General features: G+C 59.0%; 1 protein-coding gene across 2 annotated transcripts in view; it reads right to left on the bottom strand.

Moving 5' to 3' along the window:
* Positions 1-26,106, bottom strand: part of Cdh4 (cadherin 4) — a 409,216-nt gene that overhangs the window by 109,098 nt on the left and 274,012 nt on the right. Inside the window, exon 3 of one of the 2 annotated variants that reach the window (XM_026407825.2) lies at positions 10,121-10,354. In XM_026407825.2, the coding sequence (XP_026263610.1) occupies positions 10,121-10,354 (234 nt within the window). The remainder of the gene's footprint in view (positions 1-10,120; positions 10,355-26,106) is intronic. The other variant, XM_026407824.2, reaches the window with a different exon arrangement.

Genomic DNA, 26,106 nt, shown 5'->3' with positions numbered 1-26,106 from the left:
CTACATGGGTGTGCATGCAGGCACTCTGCACACACACACGTGGGGTAGCTTTGTGTAGGCACCTGTGCATGCATGTGCAGATGTGTACACTTGCACTAATGTAAACGTGTGCACACGCATGTGACAATGCTCACGCACTATACACCTGCATGTGTGTGTTTGTGTATTCTAGGTTGTGCACGTCCTCAGGTAAGGAACATCATAGGTTTCTCAAAACCAGCAGCCCAGCAGCCCAGCAGCAGGAGGAGCTGGCCAGAGCCATGAGCTAGTGGTCCTGTAACCGTGGGTCCTGGAGGGTCTCGCTGGCCAGCTGGTCTTTGGTCCTGTGGATCTGCAGAACGAGGAGGACCCAGGAAGTCACCTGCTCCAGCTCTGGGGTGGTGTGACACTGAGAAGGTGTGGTTAGGAGGGTAACTTGTAGGAGCTGCTGTTCGCTTGCAGGATTATTTTAGGAGAATGTTCCGTGGAGCCCCCAGCTTTGGCAAGACCAGGTCTGGGCTCTCTTCCCACAGCGGTCCCCATCTGGGCTGTACCGGTCCTCTGCCCCACAGAGTGGGCCCCTGACTCTGCTCCCCAGGCTCTTGGATTCTTCCCGGGTTCAGACCCTGTTCCCACCCATACCAGCTGCCCACCCACAAAGCACTGCCTCTGGTCTCCGGTCTAGGAAGCCCAGCTCCCCCCAGACCCTCCGGCCCGTCCAGGCAGCCCCTGCCTCCCCAGCCCAGGTGGCTCCCCTTCCTCTGTCCACACTTAGCTTGACCTGGAGGACAGACTGCATCACAGAGAAAGCTCTGCCCAGGGCCACCCATGTCCACAGTGAACATTCACCCCAGCCGTGCCCTCGCTTGTGGAGGGGCAACCAGGGGGTCTCCTGCTCAGGGAGGGGTAACATCTAAGGAGTATTTGCAGATGGTTGGGCTTCAACCATCGTCAGAAGGAGAAGGCTCAGTGACCCTGGACCTGGACACCCGGAAGGGGAGTCCTCCTGCAGCCTGCCTGCTCCGGGAGCACCTAGGGTCTGAAGGGCGGCAGGAGATGGACGCCGGGGGACAGGCGAGGCGGGTCTGTGGGCAGCCTCAGCTTGGCCCTGGGGTCCATCGGGAGGGACGTGGGCGGGCCTCCTGATGCAGCCACTTGCTGGTCTCCCCGACGGCAGCTGCCCTGGTACCAGGGGCTGTCAGTCTGGCAGTCCCACTGCTGCAAGGTGCTGGGCCAGGAAGGAGGGGCAGGAGGAGCCCGGAGAGGGCTGCAGATGGCATGTCCAGGGACAGAGGCCAGGCCTGAGCAGAGGAGGATGAGGGATGGACACAGAGCTGTCCAGGCAGCACCCAACACCTGCAGGGAGCCAGGGCATTCAAGGAGCCGCAGGGCTGGGGCCAGGGAGGGAGGGGACACACAGAGGGGTCAGAAAGGTGGGAGTTGGGTGATCCATGAGGCCTGGGGGCCAGGCCCAGGAGCCACAGCCCCCAGGGGCCCGTGAGTGGGGGCACTGGCAGGGATTCTACCCTGCACATCTTGGACCCCAGGCTGGGGCAAGAGAGCCTGTCTTTCCAGCTGGCCTAGGAAAGTCCTCTGCTGGGGTCCCCTGTCCTGCCTGGAACTGTCTCTGCTGAGGTGGAGTGCTGTGCCCTGATTGGCTGGCCACCCCTCAGGCCCGCCCCTCCTCCTTGGAGGAGGCCAAGGCCAGGACCTGGGTGCTGGGCCTCTTCCCGGTTCTCTGGGTGCCCCCAGGAAGGAGTCTGAGCCCACATGCCCCCTGGAGGGCCCGTGGGCCGGGTCAGGAGCCCATCCTGCCCTGGCCCCTGCCCTCATCCCAGGACATCCCCCCCAAACCCTGCCCCCCGGCTCCGGGGCAGAAAGGACCTGGTTCCTGGACAGCCCCTGATGGCGGGCAAATCAGGAGAAACTCCCATCTCCCTGTGCCCCAGGTGCCCCTGTCTCCGCCCCCCTGTGAGATGCCACCACTGGCTTTCATTACCCAAGCGACTGACTCCTTGGGAAGGTCCCGTGTGACCCAGTTTCTCTGATTGTCACCACAGACTGTGACCTAGACCTGGAGGCTGTGCTCTGACGTGTGCCACAGATATCAAGAGTCCCTCGCGTGGCCAGCGTCAAGCCCAGGAGTGCGGGGGCAAACCCCGGTTCCCTGCTCTCCTGGTCTCCAGGGCAGGGCAGCGTGAGCTGAGTGTCCTGCCAAGGACAAGAGGGAAGGTGCTGTGACAGCCGCTGCGGGAACCTGTCTTCCCCCTTCACCACCAGGTGCCCCTTCCTGTCAAGACCCGGGTGGGGGTGAGGAGCCCTCCAGAGGAAGTGTGGACAGCAGAGTGTTGCCCGTGGCTGTGGTGTGGACACTGGTGGCCACAGGAAGACCGAGATCAAAGAGAAAGTTCTGGATGGGCAGAGATGCTGCAGATCAGGGCCATGGCGGCCAGGTCACCTGCTCTACCTCCCCAGACCCAGACACGCGCCCATACCTGGCTGGAGGCCTGGCTTCTGGACCCTGGCATCCAAGGCTGGCCGTCCTGGGTGCTGAGGGTGTTGGCAGCATCCCTGTCCTCTGCCCACGTGAGGCCAGTGGCCTCTCACTAGACACCCAATGGGCCAAGACGTCACCAGACGCCAGGTGGAGAAAAACTTGCTCCAGAGAGTTAAAAAATCATGTGTAGCAAGAAACATGGTAAAAAATCACCGTCCGGCGTGCAGAGGAAACGCCTTCTCCCTAAGGAAATGACACTGCGAGTCGGGGGGAAGCACGACCCCTGGCTGGAGCTGCGGTAGCCCTGGGCAGGACCACCCTGCGGGTGCCGCTCAGTGAGGGCCACTCTGTCTCAGTCTGAGAGCCAGGAGGCCACGCTCAGGGTGGGTGAGGCTGGGGGCCTCAGTGTGCAGACGCAGCTGCCTCCTCTGGAGTCCACCTGCTGTCCACTCTGCAAGTGCCCTGAGGGATGGCTCTGACCCTGTCACCCCCAAGCCCCTGGGGTTCCTGGCTCACAGAGGCCAGGGGACCTTCGTGTGCACGGGGGGCTCAGCCAGGGCCCTGAGTGGGCTTTCCTGCTCTCCAGCCACAGGGTGGGGCAGGAGGGTGCTCCCTTGAAGGGAATCTCGCTGGCCAAAAGAAACGTGTCCGCCGCCTCCTGTCCACCGTGCTCACAGGGACGCAGAGGACCTTGACCAAACTTCAGAAGGCAGCAAGGAGAGAACGGCAGCTGTGTTGGCTGAGAAATCCCACCTTGAGTTTTGCTTTAAACACCGACAGGAGGGCTTTTTTCCTGGGGGCTCTTCACAGGACCCCCACGTCTCGCACTCATGCACCCGTTCACACACATGCCGATGGCAGTCTGGGGACAGTTCTGGGGACCCTCCACGTGGCAGCTGATGGGAGTGATCGCTGACAGAACGACATGATGTGCCCTGGGGTTTGCAGCATGGCCGGCCGTGGGGTCGCCCCCTGCAGCCAGCCGCCCATGGGCCTGGGCCAGCCACGGATGCCTCCCGTCACCCTCTATCTGCAAAGTGAAGGGCCCTGGACACTGCTGAACTCCCTGTGCTGAGTGTCTCAGCCCAGGATCCACACCCACCCCGTGTAGCGGCAGCCCTGTTGGAAAGACGCTTGGGGCTTGAGTACCGTGTGCAGACACGGCGGGCGATGGAAGGAGGTGAGGGACCAGCACACACCAATCAACGGGCACTGGTGCCCTTCATGCCAGCCAAGAGCTGCAGCTGGATTCCCGAGGGAGCCCTGGATGCCCACGGAGCTCTGGCATGGACACCCATCACCACCACCAGCAGCAACCTTGGCTCTGGAGAAGGAACAGCCTTTTCCCCCCGGGTCTGCACGTCACGCGGGCCATCGTCTCGTGGAGAAGGAACCTGAACTGTCACTGCACACGTCGCCCAGTCCCGGGGTGAGCTGGGCCTGCAGCAGCCTCCAGGTGGTGGTGTGGCCTGAACTTGGGGGTCGTGGGGTCATTGCAGTCACTAACACAGCCAGCATCTTAGAGGGAACTGGGACTTCAGGGCTGTTTGGATTGCGTGGAAGCTGCTCCTCGGCCTCCTCCAGAGCCGTCCTTTGCAGAAGGAAAAGGAATGCTGCTGTTTTCTGAGGTGCGAGCTCTGTGTGGTGCTGCTGCCCCTGAACTCCCGGCTGCGTCCCGCAGACTGAGACTCTTGCACAGCTGCCTCAGGGGGAAGCCCCGGGACCTGCCCTCATGGCCCTGGCACCCTGTGGCATCAGTTAAAATCCTGGAGCCCTCGGTGCCCAGGCTCAGGGCCTCAATGCCAGGCCTCTCCTAGAGGCTGCTGGGGTCCTCGCTGGCATCCTCGAGTGTGCAGATCACCCCGCCCTCTGCCTTGACCTTCATGCGAGGTTCTCCGTGTGCTCACGTCTGTGCCCAGTGTCCCCGTTGCAGAAGGAGTCCCACCCCATTGGATCAGCCTGCCCTCATGGCTTCCTTTAACTAAGTGCACCCACAGGACTGTTCCCAGATGGTCACACGAGGTCCTGGATGTGAGGACTTCAGCATCTGCCCTTTGGGGGACAGCACACACACGTGGCCACCCGATGCTTCCTAAGTGCTGACTCGCAGGGAAGCCCGATATTAGTTTCATAAATAACAGTTTCTTTGTTGCAAACTGTACCCACAGGTCCCATTGCCAGCTGCAGCGCGACACCAGCCGGGCCACGACAGTGGCCAGGGGAGTTCCATCTTCAGTATTTACTGTGAGGCCGAGTGCCCTGAGAGTTCCTCAGGGCAACTCTGCGCTCCTGTGGGAAATGTGTGACCTCATTTGCATTTTCTAATTGAATTGCTATCAGCTTTCCTGCAAGACTGCACAAAAAACTTCTTCCGGATTCTAGCCCTGCAGTGTCACCACAGAAAGGCTGCCTCCAGCTGCCTGCCAGGAGGGGAAGGGAGGGAGGGGGCCACCCTTCCATGGACCGTCTGGCTGGAGAGCCGTCTGCTTTACCCAGCTCCACGGAGAGTCCTACAGTTACGGAGTGGAGGCTGCCCTGCAGGAGCCTTGACAGGAGGCAGGAAGGGCACAGAGCTGGGAAATGAGGGGACCGGTGATGGTCCTTCAGGGATTTGCTTCAGTGGTTCTTGCAGTAAAAGCAGCCCTGGGACTTGAGCACCTCTAGGCCCTGCTTTGCTGCTCTAGAACCTTCTGCCACGGAGCTCCTACTTACTGGGCATCCCCATCTGAACCCATCTTCTGGAGCCTGGAAGCCCTCTGCTTCAACCCTGTGCATAAAAATGCCACATGGCTGCAGGTTAGCGACTTTCCCCGCCCGGGAGGCCCTGGCGCCCCTGCTGCCCACTGCATGCCTCCTACAGGTCTGTGTGGCTCCCTCCCTGGATGTGAGGGTACAGCTCGCCTTCGCCCTGGAGCCTGCTTGCCCTTCTCAGCTGAGCACAGGAGCCCTCATCTGGCGGCTTCCAGCTGGGCTGCCACACTATCCCTCTGCATGGAGCCACACTGTCCCTCTGCATGGAGCCACCAGTTAATGCAGCGCTGACTGTGGCACCTGGGAGTTTCTGGTTGGGGCCACCATGAGAAGCACTGCTCTCAGCACTTGGGGAGGGGGCCCAGGTGGCAGTGCCCACGTCCATGGGCACACAGCTGACACCACACGCCTGTGGTCACCCGAGGTGGGAGCACCCGCTGCTGAGTGGGGTTTGCACACGCTGCGCCCTCTCTGAGCCTTGGCAGAAGGTCCCTGCGTGCCTGTGTCTGCCCTCCACAAGGCTCTGTTCTCCTTGTGAACCGTACTGGTCTCTTGCCTGTTTCTGCAGGTGGCTTGAGGTTCTCCAGTCATGCAGAGGGAGTCCTTGCAGGGCAGCTCATGTGGCCAGCGTCCTCCTCTCCTGGGCTCCCCGCACTCTCTTAGATACGAGTGCCGATGAGCAGAACCTCCTACTTTTAACAGTTTTATGACCGTCTTCCTGGCCTTCAGAGTCGGGGCTTGGTGTGCTCCTCCGTTTCTAAGGCCTTTGAACTTGCCCCCACCATGTGGAGGGTCCTGCACACCTTTAGGCAGATTCCCTCCCGTTACATGATCTTTTTTTACTGCTCCTACATCAGGGATATGGTTTGGATTTCCTTGATGGACAGAAAGACAACAGGTTCACGTCCAGCGACTTCTGACCTCACTCATGGATCCCAGTAACTGACCCACGACTGCAGACTCTTGGCACTGGGTACTGTTAGTCTCATTTATCCCGATTTCTTTTTCTTGTTTTACTGCTTGGCTCGGGCCTCTGGTGTGTGACTGGATGGTCTGTCTGGTCAGCTTGCTGGTCCTCAGGGAAGACTCTGAATGTTTCAAAAGCAGATCAGATGGCCACTGCAGGTTTTCTGTTGATGTACTTTGTGACACAATGCAAGGCTCCCTTTGTTTTCCTAAAAAGCTGAATATTGTTATTTTAATCGAGATGAAATTTTAATAACTGTTATTCAGAGGACCACACAATTTTTATCCTTTATTCTACATTGAATTACAGTGATTAACTCCATCTTCCATTCTTGGGCAAATCCAGTTGGGTCATGATTCATCAATCTATGAAAACAGCTAAATCCAAGTTTGTTAGTAATTTGCTCAGGGATTTGTATTCATTAACAGGCCAGACTGGCCCATCATCGTCTGTCACTTTTTCTAAAGGTTCTTGTTGTTTTTGGACAGTTTTTGCTAGTTTTGGACTTGGTTTTTGTCAGCATGGACGGGCCTCCAGCTGGCTTTAGACGCAGTCATGTTGGATTTTGGAGGTCATTCTTGCTCATTTGGGGCAAATCTCTTCCCAATTTGAGACATGGTCCCTATCACGGTTTGGGACAACAAAACTTTGGGGAAGTGACTCTTTTTGAACTCTCTGAACAAATTTGTGCAGGGTTAATTTTTACTTCTGAAAGCCTGGGGAGAGCTCAGCAGGGCAGCCTAGGAGATGTTTTTCTCTGATAGGGATTTTTGTGTGTTTATAATAATAAAACAGTGAAGATTCTCTTCTGCAAGCTTTGGTAAGCGTGTGACTGTAGGCTAGGATCCATGCCACGTGCATTCTCTAATAGTTTAGAATAGGTTTGCACTGATTTCACATAATACTGTCAGATGCCATCTCCAGTGTCCACCGTGTGGTCACTATGCCCTATTTCCAGCCCATCTGTTCCTTCCTCGGATCACTCAGGGGTTCACAGACCAGCTTCCAGCCGTAGCCTGTATTTCTTCCTCCCTTCTCCTCTCCCACGAGCATGACATAATCCTTTTCCACCTGGGCAGATTTCTTCTAATGGCACCTGTGTTGTATTTTTTCCAACAATTTTACTTTCAATCTTTTTTTCTAGTCTTATACCTTTTTACTAAACATGTGTCTTATATCCATATAGTTGGATTTTTCTTTATTCAAATCATCATCAGCTCTTAATTAGATGTTAATATATTTTCTTCTTCAATAGTTACTGGTATATTTGTAGATCTACCACCTTGCTCAAAGAGGAATATATAGTCCATCTCTTCTGTTCTTCTTTCTCTTACATTTTTTGCATGAACAGTTTTTATTTTCTAGTCTTCCCATGTATCATCTTGGAACTCACATAGTCTTGTGGGCCTTTCAGTGGATCTCTGAAGCCCTTTTAACGAGTATCTTTGTTTCATCCAAGTGTCACACGGTTGATCATCCTTCATACCAGAAATCCAAAATCAGAAATGCTCCAGAATTTGGACCTTTTTGAACACCACCATGTCACAGGGGAGCGTTCCACACCTGCTCCATGTGGTGGATCAGTCAGAACCCTGGTGTGAAGTCACCTCCAAGCCCCCCACATGCAGCATATACGGAATCTTGTGTGTGAACCCGGGTCCCATCCTGGCGTCCTCCTGTGTGAACGTGTGGATTCTGAAGCTCAAGAACACCAGCGCCCAGGTGCTCTGGAGCCAGGAGCTGGGCCGCTGGACTGCCCACGTCTCTCTTGGGCTCCTGCTGCCCTTCTGGAGTTCACACGGTTCTGTGGGGCACTGGAGCACCCGCTCACGCCCAGCAGAGGCCACGCTGCCCAGCTGGCCTGCCTTCCCTCTGTTCAGCGGCTCGCAGTGCCTGGCCCTCCTGTGTCTCCACGGCACCCTACTTGTCTTCCGCCTCAGCAACACCACCTGGGGCCTCGGACACCTCATGCGCCCACGCATTTTCAGCTGAGTGCTGGACGCTGTACACAGGACTGTGGGTGGGGCTGGAGGCCTGGGTGCTGTCCCGCTTGCATTCACGCTGGTGGGCAGGTGGACTCTGGGAACCTGGTGTCCCCTCCACCCATTTACAGAGTAGACGTTTGAAGGTTGGCATCGATGCCTTTAAGGGTGTATCCACAGAGTGACCTGGGGTCCCACAGTTGGCCTTCTAGGTTCCAAACAGCCCCTGGCTCCCTGTCCCCAGCACTGCCCTGGCGGGCTAGTGGCCGCGATGAGCACAGGGCTGCGAGGGCTGGGACAGTGTTGGTGGCACTCCTGCTGGTCTTCTTACCTCACTGAACGCCACGGCGTCCCTCAACAACTCTGCACAGACGGGCAGCATTGCCACCCACGTTCCAGGCAGCCCCCACGGCCAGCTGCCTGCCAGAGGAGCTCGACGGGACTCTGCGCCTGGGCTGCTGGGGCCCTTGTGTGCTGGGCTCAGCCACCCTGCACGGAGCTTTCACTCCTTCCCAGAAGGTCAGTTCTCTCCTGCCACCAGGGCCTGGGGAGACGTGGGTCAGCAACCCCTGCCCCCAGGGACACGGTTAGGGTTAGTGGAGCTGAGGCCCTGAGGAGGTGTAAGTGGGGCCCCGGGAAAGTCGGGGAGGAAGCCACCAGCCACTAAGGAGACCAAGACCAGGGGCAGGAGGGGGGCTGCAGAGACTGCCCCCCCAGGGTCACACGTCAGGGGCCCAGGGGGAGGGCTCCCTGCTCGGATCCTGGAGGTGAGCTCTGCGTCCCCTGCCCCAGGGGCTGGCGGTTCCCAGGCCAGCTGGCTGTGGGTTGGAAGTGCGCCCACTCGGAGGCTGCCCACCTCAGTTGCCACCAGAGCCCGCACCCTCCGCGGAGCATCAGGGATTCGTCCCGTCACAAGAGCCCTGGCTGCACTTCCAGTTAGTGGCTTCTGAGGCTCCACGCCACAAGGCTCTGCCTGCTGCTCACAGTCCCCAGGCGCCTGCACCAGGTGGGCTCAGGGTGGCCTAGCTCATGAAGCCACCCGCCACTGGAGGAAAGGCCCGTTGGGAGGGCCCCCGCTGCATGGCTGGTGAAGTCACCCAGGAGACGGTGGCGGGCTCGCTCCCTTCCTCTCCCCCTCTTCCTGCCTCCATCCCCTGATGGGCCCTGCACCGGCTTCCACAGTCCCCTGCTCTGTCGGAGAGCCCTCAGCACCTATGGGCCCAATGGGCAGAGGCTCTCTCCAGTCTGGTCCCCCACGGCCAGGACACTCCTTTCCCAGTGGGATCAGCTCCCTGGATGTGCACAGCTGCCCCTGGAGTCCCTGCTTTATCTTCCTGACTGACACCTCCCCTTGAATTCAAGATTCCCAAAGTGGGTTCCTTGGCACACCTGCCTGGCTAGCTGTTCCATGGGCTGGGTTCCTCGGCCAGACCAGAGTGAGCAGCCTTGCAGAGCGTCCTGCCCTCGGGCCCACGAGGCACCCGGTCATGGCGGGCTCGCTCCCTTCCTCTCCCCCTCTTCCTGCCTCCATCCCCTGGTGGGCCTTGCACCGGCCTTCACAGTCCCCCTGCCGGTCATGCGGTCTCTGCCCTGACTGGGGCTGGTGGGCGCAGCGCCCAGGCAGGCAGGCCACAGAATGTGGGGCGTCCATGTGGAGGTGGACACGGGAGCCTCCTTCAGATCCCACAAGGAGCACCTAGCAGCGGCACAGTTTGGTGAACCAAGCTCCTTGGGTAGCCACCTGGTGACTCGCCTGTGCTGGCAGCCCTGCCGCAAGACAGCGTAAAGGCCAGGGTCCCTTGTGAGGTGTGGCTTTCTCTGCTGGCACAGCCATGGAGCTGCTGGGCCTCATCCTCGGAAGGCCTGGGCGGAGGCTCTGCCCAGGACCATGAGGGCAGCGGGGAGCCTGGACTCTGGGTGTGGGCCCTCCCACCATGTGGCCACCCCTTACCTTGTGTCCAGGGTGCGAGGACCGGGTCTGGGCCACCAGCAGCCGCACCACGGCGTCCCATTGCTCAGCCGTCCGGCGGTCCCTTGCGGTCACTGTGAAGGCCACCTGCTCAGAGGGGATGCGCAGCTCCCGGGTGGCGTAGACTGTCCCGTCTGCCCCGACTTTGAAGTCCAGGCTGTTGGTCTCATATTGCATCCCCTGGCTCCCGAGACAGCTGCTGAACTCAACTGGAAGAGGAGTGGGGAGACGGTCAGGGTGGCCAGGCGGGCCAAGAGTGGCAACAAAGCCAGCGCATCCTGGGTCTGCAGAGAGCCTCGGGAGGAGCTCACTGAGTTCTCCACCTACTCCATCGCTGCCCCGAGGGACCCCCAGGGGCGCACCACCGTCCTAATGCAGCTGCTTTCCCTCGGCAGACGCGGCTCCCCGCGCTCCCTTGGCATTCGCAGCAGTCTGTGAGTGCCCGGTGGGCACCACCAACCCAGAGACACTTCCTGGTCACCCTCTTGCCTCACGCAAACCCCTGCTGCCTGTCAAAGCCCTGATGGATCTATTTCCGCCCAAGAAAACCGTGTGTAGGAAGGAAGCAGAGGAAGCTGGCATTCGGGGACTGTCCCTGATGGCAGGGGAGTCCTGGGAGCAGAACTCAGATCGGCTCATTGAGCAGGAATGGCGGCTGTAAGAGGCCTGGGGCAGGCGGGGCGGGGGGGGGGGGACCGGGCAGGCCTGGCCCAGCCACGTGCTTTCCTGGTGAGTTGCCAGCGGAGTGGAGGAGTCGGTCTAGTGCCACTGCTGGGCACCACACATCGCTTTGCTCCCAAGACATTAATCACGGAACCAAATTGCCAGCCTCTCCCTTGCCAGCCCCTCCCGGCGGTGCCAGCACCATGGCCACTTTTAACTCGGTTGCAGAGGAAGACCACTCAGGAGCAGCACATGCATGGGCCACATTTGTGTATTTCTGATGCGTGTTTTCCGCAAACGTCGCCTATCGCCACGGTCAATCACAAAGCACCACCAGCTACTGTCAAGACTGCTGACAGAGGCATGGAACAGTCACCCAGGGTTCATCAAAATGTGGGCTCCAAGCACCTGGTGGAGGGCTGCTATGAGGTGACGCCACCGTCACTGCGTGCATTATTTATGACTATTTATTCCCAAGCAAACACAGCAGGGTGACTTGCAGCTGCGTCTGCTGAGCGGCTCCTACGAGCCCACCTTGGACTGGGGACCTCACTACTTCAGGTGTCTCCTGGTTCCCGGCACCTCCCGCCCGTGGGTGGAGTATAAGAAGGTTTTTAAATGTGCAGACGCCAGGGATTCCCCCGGTCCAGAGCAAGCTGGCCAGCCCCAGAGCTCCGGCAGCGACTTTGCTGACCATGGGGCGCATGAGGCCCTGGCTGCGCCTCCCTGGACCAATCCCGCCTGGAAGGACGGGGCCATGACCACTTTTTCCAGGTGACAGGAGAATCCCAAACTGCTCTACAGCACTGTTTGCCCCAGTGGTGAACAGACTGGAATCAGCCACAGACTGAGCTGGTCAATCCTCTCTGCCACCCAGCAGCCACTGACCAGGATGCAACAAGAGCTGGCGCCTGGCGGGAGGGGAGCATGGACCACAGGCAGCTCCTTTGTTCTCGGAGAGAGAATTTCTCCTAAGATGGATGGACGGACAGAGTGGACAGCAGCAGGAGGGATGGTGATTCTGTAGGGGCTCATGGCTGTGTGGCTGGGTTTTATAAAAACAGGCACAGAGCTCCCGCCACCTCTCCATGAGCACCACGCTGCCCTGGGGAGGAGCGCAGCATCTGAGCTGCCCTCACAGGCAGCCGCGGAGCCACCGTCCTCGGATGTTTCCTTTTTGCATATGAGGAAACTGAGGCTCAGGAACAGGAGGGATTTGAAGCTCATTAGAAGCTCTCAGTGGACCCTGGGCCTCTTCTTGCCTGGCTCTGAGGCTGGCTGGAGAGCGGGCCCCAGGCATTGCCTGAAGGAGCCTGTCTGCTGGACTCAGGGGATGAATGTGTGCACCACTGAGGCCTGCAGGACCCGGGACATCCGTCCCTGCTCACCTTGCCTCAGAATGCTGAGCCCTGCAGGGGAAGGCCAGGCCATGTGGAGCCGGCCTGCAGCGCCCAGCCTTCAGGGACACGGTGGCCCCAGAACTGGCAAAGGGGGAAAGCAGCGAGGGGAACCATGGGCCCAAAGGCCTTCGTCACACCTGGCTCTGTCCTTCATCACACCTGGCCCTGTCCTTCATCACACCTGGCCCTGTACTTCGTCACACCTGGCCTGTCCTTCGTCACACCTGGCCTGTCCTTCGTCACACCTGGCCTGTCCTTCGTCACACCTGGCCCTGTCCTTCATCACACCTGGCCTGTCCTTCATCACACCTGGCCTGTCCTTCATCACACCTGGCCTGTCCTTCATCACACCTGGCCCTGTCCTTCATCACACCTGGCCTGTCCTTCGTCACACCTGGCCCTGTCCTTCATCACACCTGGCCCTGTCCTTCATCACACCTGGCCCTGTCCTTCATCACACCTGGCCCTGTCCTTCGTCACACCTGGCCCTGTCCTTCATCACACCTGGCCTGTCCTTCATCACACCTGGCTCTGTCCTTCATCACACCTGGCCTGTCCTTCATCACACCTGGCCCTGTCCTTCATCACACCTGGCCCTGTCCTTCATCACACCTGGCCTTGTCCTTCATCACACCTGGCTCTGTCCTTCGTCACACCTGGCCTGTCCTTCGTCACACCTGGCCTGTCCTTCGTCACACCTGGCCTGTCCTTCGTCACACCTGGCCCTGTCCTTCGTCACACCTGGCCCTGTCCTTCATCACACCTGGCCTTGTCCTTCATCACACCTGGCTCTGTCCTTCGTCACACCTGGCCTGTCCTTCATCACACCTGGCCTGTCCTTCATCACACCTGGCCCTGTCCTTCATCACACCTGGCCCTGTCCTTCGTCACACCTGGCCCTGTCCTTCATCACACCTGGCCTTGTCCTTCATCACACCTGGCCTGTCCTTCATCACACCTGGCCTGTCCTTCATCACACCTGGCCTGTCCTTCATCACACCTGGCCTGTCCTTCATCACACCTGGCCCTGTCCTTCATCACACCTGGCCTGTCCTTCATCACACCTGGCCCTGTCCTTCATCACACCTGGCCCTATCTTCATCACACCTGGCCCTGTCCTTCATCACACCTGGCCTTGTCCTTCATCACACCTGCCCTGTCCTTCATCACACCTGGCCCTGTCCTTCATCACACCTGGCCTGTCCTTCATCACACCTGGCCCTGTCCTTCATCACACCTGGCCCTGTCCTTCATCACACCTGCCCTGTCCTTCATCACACCTGGCCCTGTCCTTCATCACACCTGGCCTGTCCTTCATCACACCTGGCCCTGTCCTTCATCACACCTGGCCCTGTCCTTCATCACACCTGGCCTGTCCTTCATCACACCTGGCCCTGTCCTTCATCACACCTGGCCCTGTCCTTCATCACACCTGGCCTGTCCTTCATCACACCTGGCCTGTCCTTCGTCACACCTGGCCTGTCCTTCATCACACCTGGCCCTGTCCTTCATCACACCTGCCCTGTCCTTCATCACACCTGGCCTGTCCTTCATCACACCTGGCCCTATCTTCATCACACCTGGCCCTGTCCTTCATCACACCTGGCCTGTCCTTCATCACACCTGGCCTGTCCTTCGTCACACCTGGCCTGTCCTTCATCACACCTGGCCTTGTCCTTCATCACACCTGGCCTGTCCTTCATCACACCTGGCCCTGTCCTTCATCACACCTGGCCTGTCCTTCATCACACCTGGCCCTGTCCTTCATCACACCTGGCCTGTCCTTCATCACACCTGGCCTGTCCTTCATCACACCTGGCTCTGTCCTTCATCACACCTGGCCTGTCCTTCATCACACCTGGCCTTGTCCTTCATCACACCTGGCCTGTCCTTCGTCACACCTGGCCCTGTCCTTCATCACACCTGGCCTGTCCTTCATCACACCTGGCCTGTCCTTCATCACACCTGGCCTGTCCTTCATCACACCTGGCCCTGTCCTTCATCACACCTGGCCTGTCCTTCGTCACACCTGGCCTGTCCTTCATCACACCTGGCCCTGTCCTTCATCACACCTGGCCCTGTCCTTCATCACACCTGGCCTGTCCTTCATCACACCTGGCCCTGTCCTTCATCACACCTGGCCTGTCCTTCATCACACCTGGCCCTGTCCTTCATCACACCTGGCCCTGTCCTTCATCACACCTGGCCTGTCCTTCATCACACCTGGCCCTGTCCTTCATCACACCTGGCCTGTCCTTCATCACACCTGGCCCTGTCCTTCATCACACCTGGCCTGTCCTTCATCACACCTGGCCCTGTCCTTCATCACACCTGGCCCTGTCCTTCATCACACCTGCCCTGTCCTTCATCACACCTGGCCCTGTCCTTCATCACACCTGGCCCTGTCCTTCATCACACCTGGCCCTGTCCTTCATCACACCTGGCCCTGTCCTTCATCACACCTGGCCCTGTCCTTCATCACACCTGCCCTGTCCTTCATCACACCTGGCCCTGTCCTTCATCACACCTGGCCTGTCCTTCATCACACCTGGCCCTGTCCTTCATCACACCTGGCCTGTCCTTCATCACACCTGCCCTGTCCTTCATCACACCTGGCCCTGTCCTTCGTCACACCTGGCCTGTCCTTCATCACACCTGGCCCTGTCCTTCATCACACCTGGCCCTGTCCTTCATCACACCTGGCCCTGTCCTTCATCACACCTGGCCCTGTCCTTCATCACACCTGGCCCTGTCCTTCATCACACCTGCCCTGTCCTTCATCACACCTGGCCCTGTCCTTCATCACACCTGGCCCTGTCCTTCATCACACCTGCCCTGTCCTTCGTCACACCTGGCCCTGTCCTTCATCACACCTGGCCCTGTCCTTCATCACACCTGGCCCTGTCCTTCATCACACCTGGCCCTGTCCTTCATCACACCTGTCCTTCATCACACCTGGCCTGTCCTTCATCACACCTGGCCTGTCCTTCATCACACCTGGCCTGTCCTTCATCACACCTGGCCTGTCCTTCATCACACCTGGCCTGTCCTTCATCACACCTGGCCCTGTCCTTCATCACACCTGGCCTGACCTTCATCACACCTGGCCCTGTCCTTCTTCACACCTGGCCTGTCCTTCATCACACCTGGCCCTGTCCTTCATCACACCTGGCCCTGTCCTTCATCACACCTGGCCTGTCCTTCATCACACCTGGCCTGTCCTTCATCACACCTGGCCTGTCCTTCGTCACACCTGGCCTGTCCTTCATCACACCTGGCCTGTCCTTCATCACACCTGGCCTGTCCTTCATCACACCTGGCCCTGTCCTTCGTCACACCTGGCCTGTCCTTCATCACACCTGGCCCTGTCCTTCATCACACCTGGCCTGACCTTCATCACACCTGGCCCTGTCCTTCATCACACCTGGCCTTGTCCTTCATCACACCGGGCCTGTCCTTCGTCACACCTGGCCCTGTCCTTCGTCACACCTGGCCTTGTCCTTCGTCACACCTGGCCTGTCCTTCGTCACACCTGGCCTTGTCCTTCGTCACACCTGGCCCTGTCCTTCGTCACACCTGGCCCTGTCCTTCGTCACACCTGGCCCTGTCCTTCGTCACACCTGGCCCTGTCCTTCGTCACACCTGGCCCTGTCCTTCGTCACACCTGGCCCTGTCCTTCATCACACCTGGCCCTGTCCTTCATCACACCTGGCCTGTCCTTCGTCACACCTGGCCTTGTCCTTCATCACACCTGGCCCTGTCCTTCGTCACACCTGCCCTGTCCTTCATCACACCTGGCCCTGTCCTTCATCACACCTGGCCCTGTCCTTCATCACACCTGCCCTGACCTTCATCACACCTGGCCCTGTCCTTCATCACACCTGGCCTGTCCTTCATCACACCTGGCCCTGTCCTTCATCACACCTGGCCCTGTCCTTCATCACACCTGGCCTTGTCCTTCATCACACCTGGCCTGTCCTTCATCACACCTGGCCCTGTCCTTCGTCACACCTGGCCTTGTCCTTCATCACACCTGGCCTGTCCTTCATCACACCTGGCCTGTCCTTCGTCACACCTGGCCTGTCCTTCGTCACACCTGGCCTGTCCTTCATCACACCTGGCCCTATCTTCATCACACCTGGCCCTGTCCTTCATCACACCTGGCCCTGTCCTTCATCACACCTGGCCTGTCCTTCATCACACCTGGCCCTGTCCTTCATCACACCTGGCCCTGTCCTTCATCACACCTGGCCTTGTCCTTCATCACACCTGGCCCTGTCCTTCATCACACCTGGCCCTGTCCTTCATCACACCTGGCCTGTCCTTCATCACACCTGGCCCTGTCCTTCATCACACCTGGCCTGTCCTTCATCACACCTGGCCCTGTCCTTCATCACACCTGGCCCTGTCCTTCATCACACCTGGCCTTGTCCTTCATCACACCTGGCCCTGTCCTTCATCACACCTGGCCCTGTCCTTCATCACACCTGGCCCTGTCCTTCATCACACCTGGCCCTGTCCTTCATCACACCTGGCCCTGTCCTTCATCACACCTGGCCTGTCCTTCATCACACCTGGCCCTGTCCTTCATCACACCTGGCCCTGTCCTTCATCACACCTGGCCTTGTCCTTCATCACACCTGGCCCTGTCCTTCATCACACCTGGCCTGTCCTTCATCACACCTGGCCTGTCCTTCATCACACCTGGCCCTGTCCTTCATCACACCTGGCCTTGTCCTTCATCACACCTGGCCTGTCCTTCATCACACCTGGCCCTGTCCTTCATCACACCTGGCCCTGTCCTTCTTCACACCTGGCCTGTCCTTCATCACACCTGGCCCTGTCCTTCATCACACCTGGCCCTGTCCTTCATCACACCTGGCCTTGTCCTTCATCACACCTGGCCTGTCCTTCATCACACCTGGCCCTGTCCTTCATCACACCTGGCCTGTCCTTCATCACACCTGGCCCTGTCCTTCATCACACCTGCCCTGTCCTTCATCACACCTGGCCTGTCCTTCATCACACCTGGCCTGTCCTTCATCACACCTGGCCTGTCCTTCGTCACACCTGGCCCTGTCCTTCATCACACCTGGCCCTGTCCTTCATCACACCTGGCCCTGTCCTTCATCACACCTGGCCCTGTCCTTCATCACACCTGGCCCTGTCCTTCATCACACCTGGCCCTGTACTTCGTCACACCTGGCCCTGTCCTTCATCACACCTGGCCTGTCCTTCATCACACCTGGCCCTGTACTTAGTCACACCTGGCCTGTCCTTCGTCACACCTGGCCCTGTCCTTCATCACACCTGGCCCTGTCCTTCATCACACCTGGCCCTGTCCTTCATCACACCTGGCCCTGTACTTCGTCACACCTGGCCCTGTCCTTCGTCACACCTGGCCCTGTCCTTCATCACACCTGGCCCTGTACTTCGTCACACCTGGCCTGTCCTTCGTCACACCTGGCCCTGTCCTTCATCACACCTGGCCCTGTCCTTCATCACACCTGGCCTGTCCTTCATCACACCTGGCCCTGTCCTTCATCACACCTGGCCTGTCCTTCATCACACCTGGCCCTGTCCTTCATCACACCTGGCCCTGTCCTTCATCACACCTGGCCCTGTCCTTCATCACACCTGGCCCTGTCCTTCATCACACCTGGCCTGTCCTTCGTCACACCTGGCCTGTCCTTCGTCACACCTGCCCTGTCCTTCATCACACCTGGCCCTGTCCTTCATCACACCTGGCCCTGTCCTTCATCACACCTGGCCCTGTCCTTCATCACACCTGGCCTTGTCCTTCATCACACCTGGCCTGTCCTTCATCACACCTGGCCCTGTCCTTCATCACACCTGGCCCTGTCCTTCATCACACCTGGCCTGTCCTTCATCACACCTGGCCCTGTCCTTCATCACACCTGGCCCTGTCCTTCATCACACCTGGCCTTGTCCTTCATCACACCTGGCCTGTCCTTCATCACACCTGGCCCTGTCCTTCATCACACCTGGCCCTGTCCTTCATCACACCTGGCCTTGTCCTTCATCACACCTGGCCTATCCTTCATCACACCTGGCCCTGTCCTTCATCACACCTGGCCCTGTCCTTCATCACACCTGGCCTGTCCTTCATCACACCTGGCCCTGTCCTTCATCACACCTGGCCCTGTCCTTCATCACACCTGGCCTTGTCCTTCATCACACCTGGCCTGTCCTTCATCACACCTGGCCCTGTCCTTCGTCACACCTGGCCTGTCCTTCGTCACACCTGGCCCTGTCCTTCATCACACCTGGCCTGACCTTCATCACACCTGGCCCTGTCCTTCATCACACCTGGCCCTGTCCTTCATCACACCTGGCCTTGTCCTTCATCACACCTGACCCTGTCCTTCATCACACCTGGCCCTGTCCTTCATCACACCTGGCCCTGTCCTTCATCACACCTGGCCCTGTCCTTCATCACACCTGGCCCTGTCCTTCATCACACCTGGCCCTGTCCTTCATCACACCTGGCCCTGTCCTTCATCACACCTGGCCCTGTCCTTCATCACACCTGGCCCTGTCCTTCATCACACCTGGCCCTGTCCTTCATCACACCTGGCCCTGTCCTTCATCACACCTGGCCCTGTCCTTCATCACACCTGGCCCTGTCCTTCATCACACCTGGCCTTGTCCTTCATCACACCTGGCCTTGTCCTTCATCACACCTGGCCTTGTCCTTCATCACACCTGGCCTTGTCCTTCATCACACCTGGCCTTGTCCTTCATCACACCTGGCCTGTCCTTCATCACACCTGGCCCTGTCCTTCGTCACACCTGGCCTGTCCTTCATCACACCTGGCCTGTCCTTCATCACACCTGGCCCTGTCCTTCATCACACCTGGCCCTGTCCTTCATCACACCTGTCCTTCATCACACCTGGCCTGTCCTTCATCACACCTGGCCCTGTCCTTCATCACACCTGGCCCTGTCCTTCATCACACCTGGCCCTGTCCTTCATCACACCTGGCCTGTCCTTCGTCACACCTGGCCCTGTCCTTCGTCACACCTGGCCCTGTCCTTCGTCACACCTGGCCCTGTCCTTCGTCACACCTGGCCCTGTCCTTCATCACACCTGGCCCTGTCCTTCATCACACCTGGCCCTGTCCTTCGTCACACCTGGCCTGTCCTTCATCACACCTGGCCTGTCCTTCATCACACCTGGCCTTGTCCTTCATCACACCTGGCCTTGTCCTTCGTCACACCTGGCCCTGTCCTTCGTCACACCTGGCCTTGTCCTTCATCACACCTGGCCCTGTCCTTCATCACACCTGGCCCTTTCCTTCATCACACCTGGCCTGTCCTTCATCACACCTGGCCCTGTCCTTCATCACACCTGGCCTGTCCTTCATCACACCTGCCCTGTCCTTCATCACACCTGCCCTGTCCTTCATCACACCTGGCCTGTCCTTCATCACACCTGGCCTGTCCTTCATCACACCTGGCCTGTCCTTCATCACACCTGGCCTGTCCTTCATCACACCTGGCCTGTCCTTCGTCACACCTGGCCCTGTCCTTCGTCACACCTGGCCCTGTCCTTCGTCACACCTGGCCTGTCCTTCATCACACCTGGCCTGTCCTTCATCACACCTGGCCCTGTCCTTCATCACACCTGGCCTGTCCTTCATCACACCTGGCCCTGTCCTTCATCACACCTGGCCTTGTCCTTCATCACACCTGGCCCTGTCCTTCATCACACCTGGCCCTGTCCTTCATCACACCTGGCCTTGTCCTTCATCACACCTGGCCCTGTCCTTCGTCACACCTGGCCTGTCCTTCATCACACCTGGCCTGTCCTTCATCACACCTGGCCCTGTCCTTCATCACACCTGGCCCTGTCCTTCATCACACCTGGCCTGTCCTTCATCACACCTGGCCTTGTCCTTCATCACACCTGTCCTGTCCTTCATCACACCTGGCCCTGTCCTTCATCACACCTGGCCTGTCCTTCATCACACCTGGCCTGTCCTTCATCACACCTGGCCTGTCCTTCATCACACCTGGCCTGTCCTTCATCACACCTGGCCCTGTCCTTCATCACACCTGGCCCTGTCCTTCATCACACCTGGCCCTGTCCTTCATCACACCTGGCCCTGTCCTTCATCACACCTGGCCCTGTCCTTCATCACACCTGGCCTGTCCTTCATCACACCTGGCCTTGTCCTTCATCACACCTGGCCTTGTCCTTCATCACACCTGGCCTGTCGTTCATCACACCTGGCCCTGTCCTTCATCACACCTGGCCTGTCCTTCATCACACCTGGCCTGTCCTTCATCACACCTGGCCTGTCCTTCATCACACCTGGCCCTGTCCTTCATCACACCTGGCCCTGTCCTTCATCACACCTGTCCTTCATCACACCTGGCCTGTCCTTCATCACACCTGGCCTGTCCTTCATCACACCTGGCCTGTCCTTCGTCACACCTGGCCCTGTCCTTCATCACACCTGGCCCTGTCCTTCATCACACCTGGCCCTGTCCTTCATCACACCTGGCCCTGTCCTTCGTCACACCTGGCCCTGTCCTTCATCACACCTGGCCCTGTCCTTCATCACACCTGGCCTGTCCTTCGTCACACCTGGCCTGTCCTTCGTCACACCTGGCCTGTCCTTCATCACACCTGGCCTGTCCTTCATCACACCTGGCCCTGTCCTTCATCACACCTGGCCCTGTCCTTCATCACACCTGGCCCTGTCCTTCGTCACACCTGGCCTGTCCTTCGTCACACCTGGCCTGTCCTTCGTCACACCTGGCCCTGTCCTTCGTCACACCTGGCCCTGTCCTTCATCACACCTGGCCTGTCCTTCATCACACCTGGCCCTGTCCTTCATCACACCTGGCCTGTCCTTCATCACACCTGGCCTTGTCCTTCATCACACCTGGCCTGTCCTTCATCACACCTGGCCCTGTCCTTCATCACACCTGGCCTGTCCTTCATCACACCTGGCCCTGTCCTTCATCACACCTGGCCTTGTCCTTCATCACAGGCCTGTCCTTCATCACACCTGGCCCTGTCCTTCGTCACACCTGGCCTGTCCTTCATCACACCTGGCCCTGTCCTTCATCACACCTGGCCTGACCTTCATCACACCTGGCCCTGTCCTTCATCACACCTGGCCCTGTCCTTCATCACACCTGGCCTTGTCCTTCATCACACCTGACCCTGTCCTTCATCACACCTGGCCCTGTCCTTCATCACACCTGGCCCTGTCCTTCAGCACACCTGGCCCTGTCCTTCATCACACCTGGCCCTGTCCTTCATCACACCTGGCCCTGTCCTTCATCACACCTGGCCCTGTCCTTCATCACACCTGGCCCTGTCCTTCATCACACCTGGCCCTGTCCTTCATCACACCTGGCCTTGTCCTTCATCACACCTGGCCTTGTCCTTCATCACACCTGGCCTTGTCCTTCATCACACCTGGCCTGTCCTTCATCACACCTGGCCCTGTCCTTCGTCACACCTGGCCTGTCCTTCATCACACCTGGCCTGTCCTTCATCACACCTGGCCCTGTCCTTCATCACACCTGGCCCTGTCCTTCATCACACCTGTCCTTCATCACACCTGGCCTGTCCTTCATCACACCTGGCCCTGTCCTTCATCACACCTGGCCCTGTCCTTCATCACACCTGGCCTGTCCTTCATCACACCTGGCCTGTCCTTCGTCACACCTGGCCCTGTCCTTCGTCACACCTGGCCCTGTCCTTCATCACACCTGGCCCTGTCCTTCATCACACCTGGCCCTGTCCTTCATCACACCTGGCCCTGTCCTTCATCACACCTGGCCTGTCCTTCGTCACACCTGGCCTGTCCTTCATCACACCTGGCCTGTCCTTCATCACACCTGGCCTTGTCCTTCATCACACCTGGCCTTGTCCTTCGTCACACCTGGCCCTGTCCTTCATCACACCTGGCCTTGTCCTTCATCACACCTGGCCCTGTCCTTCATCACACCTGGCCCTTTCCTTCATCACACCTGGCCTGTCCTTCATCACACCTGGCCCTGTCCTTCATCACACCTGGCCTGTCCTTCATCACACCTGGCCCTGTCCTTCATCACACCTGCCCTGTCCTTCATCACACCTGGCCCTGTCCTTCATCACACCTGGCCTGTCCTTCATCACACCTGGCCTGTCCTTCATCACACCTGGCCTGTCCTTCATCACACCTGGCCTGTCCTTCGTCACACCTGGCCCTGTCCTTCGTCACACCTGGCCCTGTCCTTCGTCACACCTGGCCTGTCCTTCATCACACCTGGCCTGTCCTTCATCACACCTGGCCCTGTCCTTCATCACACCTGGCCTGTCCTTCATCACACCTGGCCCTGTCCTTCATCACACCTGGCCTTGTCCTTCATCACACCTGGCCCTGTCCTTCATCACACCTGGCCCTGTCCTTCATCACACCTGGCCTTGTCCTTCATCACACCTGGCCCTGTCCTTCATCACACCTGGCCTGTCCTTCATCACACCTGGCCTGTCCTTCATCACACCTGGCCCTGTCCTTCATCACACCTGGCCCTGTCCTTCATCACACCTGGCCTTGTCCTTCATCACACCTGTCCTGTCCTTCATCACACCTGGCCCTGTCCTTCATCACACCTGGCCTGTCCTTCATCACACCTGGCCTGTCCTTCATCACACCTGGCCTGTCCTTCATCACACCTGGCCTGTCCTTCATCACACCTGGCCCTGTCCTTCATCACACCTGGCCCTGTCCTTCATCACACCTGGCCCTGTCCTTCATCACACCTGGCCCTGTCCTTCATCACACCTGGCCCTGTCCTTCATCACACCTGGCCTGTCCTTCATCACACCTGGCCTGTCCTTCATCACACCTGGCCTTGTCCTTCATCACACCTGGCCTTGTCCTTCATCACACCTGGCCTGTCGTTCATCACACCTGGCCCTGTCCTTCATCACACCTGGCCTGTCCTTCATCACACCTGGCCTGTCCTTCATCACACCTGGCCTGTCCTTCATCACACCTGGCCCTGTCCTTCATCACACCTGGCCCTGTCCTTCATCACACCTGTCCTTCATCACACCTGGCCTGTCCTTCATCACACCTGGCCTGTCCTTCGTCACACCTGGCCCTGTCCTTCATCACACCTGGCCCTGTCCTTCATCACACCTGGCCCTGTCCTTCATCACACCTGGCCCTGTCCTTCGTCACACCTGGCCCTGTCCTTCATCACACCTGGCCTGTCCTTCGTCACACCTGGCCTGTCCTTCGTCACACCTGGCCTGTCCTTCATCACACCTGGCCTGTCCTTCATCACACCTGGCCTGTCCTTCATCACACCTGGCCCTGTCCTTCATCACACCTGGCCCTGTCCTTCATCACACCTGGCCCTGTCCTTCGTCACACCTGGCCTGTCCTTCGTCACACCTGGCCTGTCCTTCGTCACACCTGGCCCTGTCCTTCGTCACACCTGGCCCTGTCCTTCATCACACCTGGCCTGTCCTTCATCACACCTGGCCCTGTCCTTCATCACACCTGGCCTGTCCTTCATCACACCTGGCCTTGTCCTTCATCACACCTGGCCTGTCCTTCATCACACCTGGCCCTGTCCTTCATCACACCTGGCCTGTCCTTCATCACACCTGGCCCTGTCCTTCATCACACCTGGCCTGTCCTTCGTCACACCTGGCCTGTCCTTCGTCACACCTGGCCCTGTCCTTCGTCACACCTGGCCCTGTCCTTCGTCACACCTGGCCCTATCTTCATCACACCTGGCCCTGTCCTTCATCACACCTGGCCCTGTCCTTCATCACACCTGGCCCTGTCCTTCATCACACCTGGCCTGTCCTTCAACACACCTGGCCCTGTCCTTCATCACACCTGGCCTGTCCTTCATCACACCTGGCCTGTCCTTCGTCACACCTGGCCCTGTCCTTCACCTGGCCCTGTCCTTCATCACACCTGGCCTTGTCCTTCATCACACCTGGCCTTGTCCTTCATCACACCTGGCCTTGTCCTTCATCACACCTGGCCTTGTCCTTCATCACACCTGGCCTTGTCCTTCATCACACCTGGCCTTGTCCTTCATCACACCTGGCCCTGTCCTTCATCACACCTGGCCCTGTCCTTCATCACACCTGGACATCACACCTGGCCTGTCCTTCATCACACCTGGCCCTGTCCTTCATCACACCTGGCCCTGTCCTTCATCACACCTGGCCTGTCCTTCATCACACCTGGCCTGTCCTTCATCACACCTGGCCTGTCCTTCATCACACCTGGCCCTGTCCTTCATCACACCTGGCCCTGTCCTTCATCACACCTGGCCTGTCCTTCATCACACCTGGCCCTGTCCTTCATCACACCTGGCCCTGTCCTTCGTCACACCTGGCCCTGTCCTTCGTCACACCTGGCCCTGTCCTTCGTCACACCTGGCCCTGTCCTTCGTCACACCTGGCCTGTCCTTCGTCACACCTGGCCCTGTCCTTCGTCACACCTGGCCCTGTCCTTCGTCACACCTGGCCCTGTCCTTCGTCACACCTGGCCTGTCCTTCGTCACACCTGGCCCTGTCCTTCGTCACACCTGGCCCTGTCCTTCGTCACACCTGGCCCTGTCCTTCGTCACACCTGGCCTGTCCTTCGTCACACCTGGCCCTGTCCTTCGTCACACCTGGCCTGTCCTTCGTCACACCGGGCCAGGCCTTCATGACACCTGGCCCGAGTGCCTCATGACTTGCTTCAGTGATGACACAGGCCCCAGGACCAAGGCCCTTAGCCAAGGTCACATGAGCTTGTCCACTGCACACCTGCTGGGCTCCGCCTAGCACCTGGCAGTGGGGTTCCACCTGGGAATGGGGCAGAACCCAGGCCCTTAGGCTCAGTGACAGGGCATTGGCCTGCCCAGTTGCTATGGAGTCAAACTGGAGCCCTAGCCAGACTAGGGACCCCTGAGGTGTGCATGTGGAGTGGCCGGCATGTAGGGTTCCATCTCTGGCTCTGCTGGGGACAGGCTGTGGAGTGACAACTTTGGAGTCCTGGGCATCTCTGATGTTAAAAGCCTCTGAAGTGTACGTCAGCATGGTGAGATCATGTTATGTGAATTTCAGTGGCTTCTTGAGCCCTGAGTTCCTGACTGCTAGAATGACAGGGAGAGGGTGCCTGGGGCCACCAGTGTCCCGGTCTCACAGTGTCCCTGGGTGGGTTGGGAGCTCCACTGTCCTTCTCTCTCCCTCAGAGGCCTCCTCACCTGCCAGGGCAGGGGCTGTGCACCTGGCACTCCATGTGCCCCTCAGGGGAGGACCTGGGCTCGCTGGCAGGTGGAGACAGGAACCTGATATTGGGAGGAGAGTCCCCAGTGCCACAAAGGACCAAGTCCGAGAGCCCGATCGAGGCGGAGCTCGGAGCCGGGGAGCCAAGGAGCGGCACACAGAGCCTCAGCGAGTGGAGGTGCCCTGCTGGCTGCAGCCCTAGGGAATCGGTTCCCCCAGGAGCGTGGACGTCTGACCTGCAGGAACTGTGCACACCACAGAGAGAACATGGTGGCAAGTCTGCCATAGAGTCCCTGGGAGTCACGCGCCCCAGTGGCCAGGTGCAGACCGTGGCAAGGAGAGGACCTCTGCCCTGGTCCAGTGAGGGGGAATCAGCTCCCGAGACTTACAGGTGGGTCCCCTCTCGGCAGGGTGCAGGACCAGCCCCATAGGTGCCACCTCCTCCTCCCAGGGGGCATTCAGGGCCCAGTTCACCGGGGCCAACGAGCAGGGCACAGGAAGCCCACTCCGCCCAGGAGTCTCCAGTGTTCAGAGAACTTGCAGCTGGGCTCCGCACATGTCAATGAGCCAGGAGGGGTGCCGGGCCCTCCTGGTTTCAGTTCTGAAACCAGAGGATCGCCACTTCCCT

Source organism: Urocitellus parryii, chromosome 6 (assembly GCF_045843805.1).
Source record: "Urocitellus parryii isolate mUroPar1 chromosome 6, mUroPar1.hap1, whole genome shotgun sequence".
NCBI lineage: Eukaryota > Metazoa > Chordata > Mammalia > Rodentia > Sciuridae > Urocitellus > Urocitellus parryii.
The sequence above is the reverse complement of the archived record's forward strand: the minus strand, read 5'-3'. Positions and strand labels throughout refer to the sequence as shown.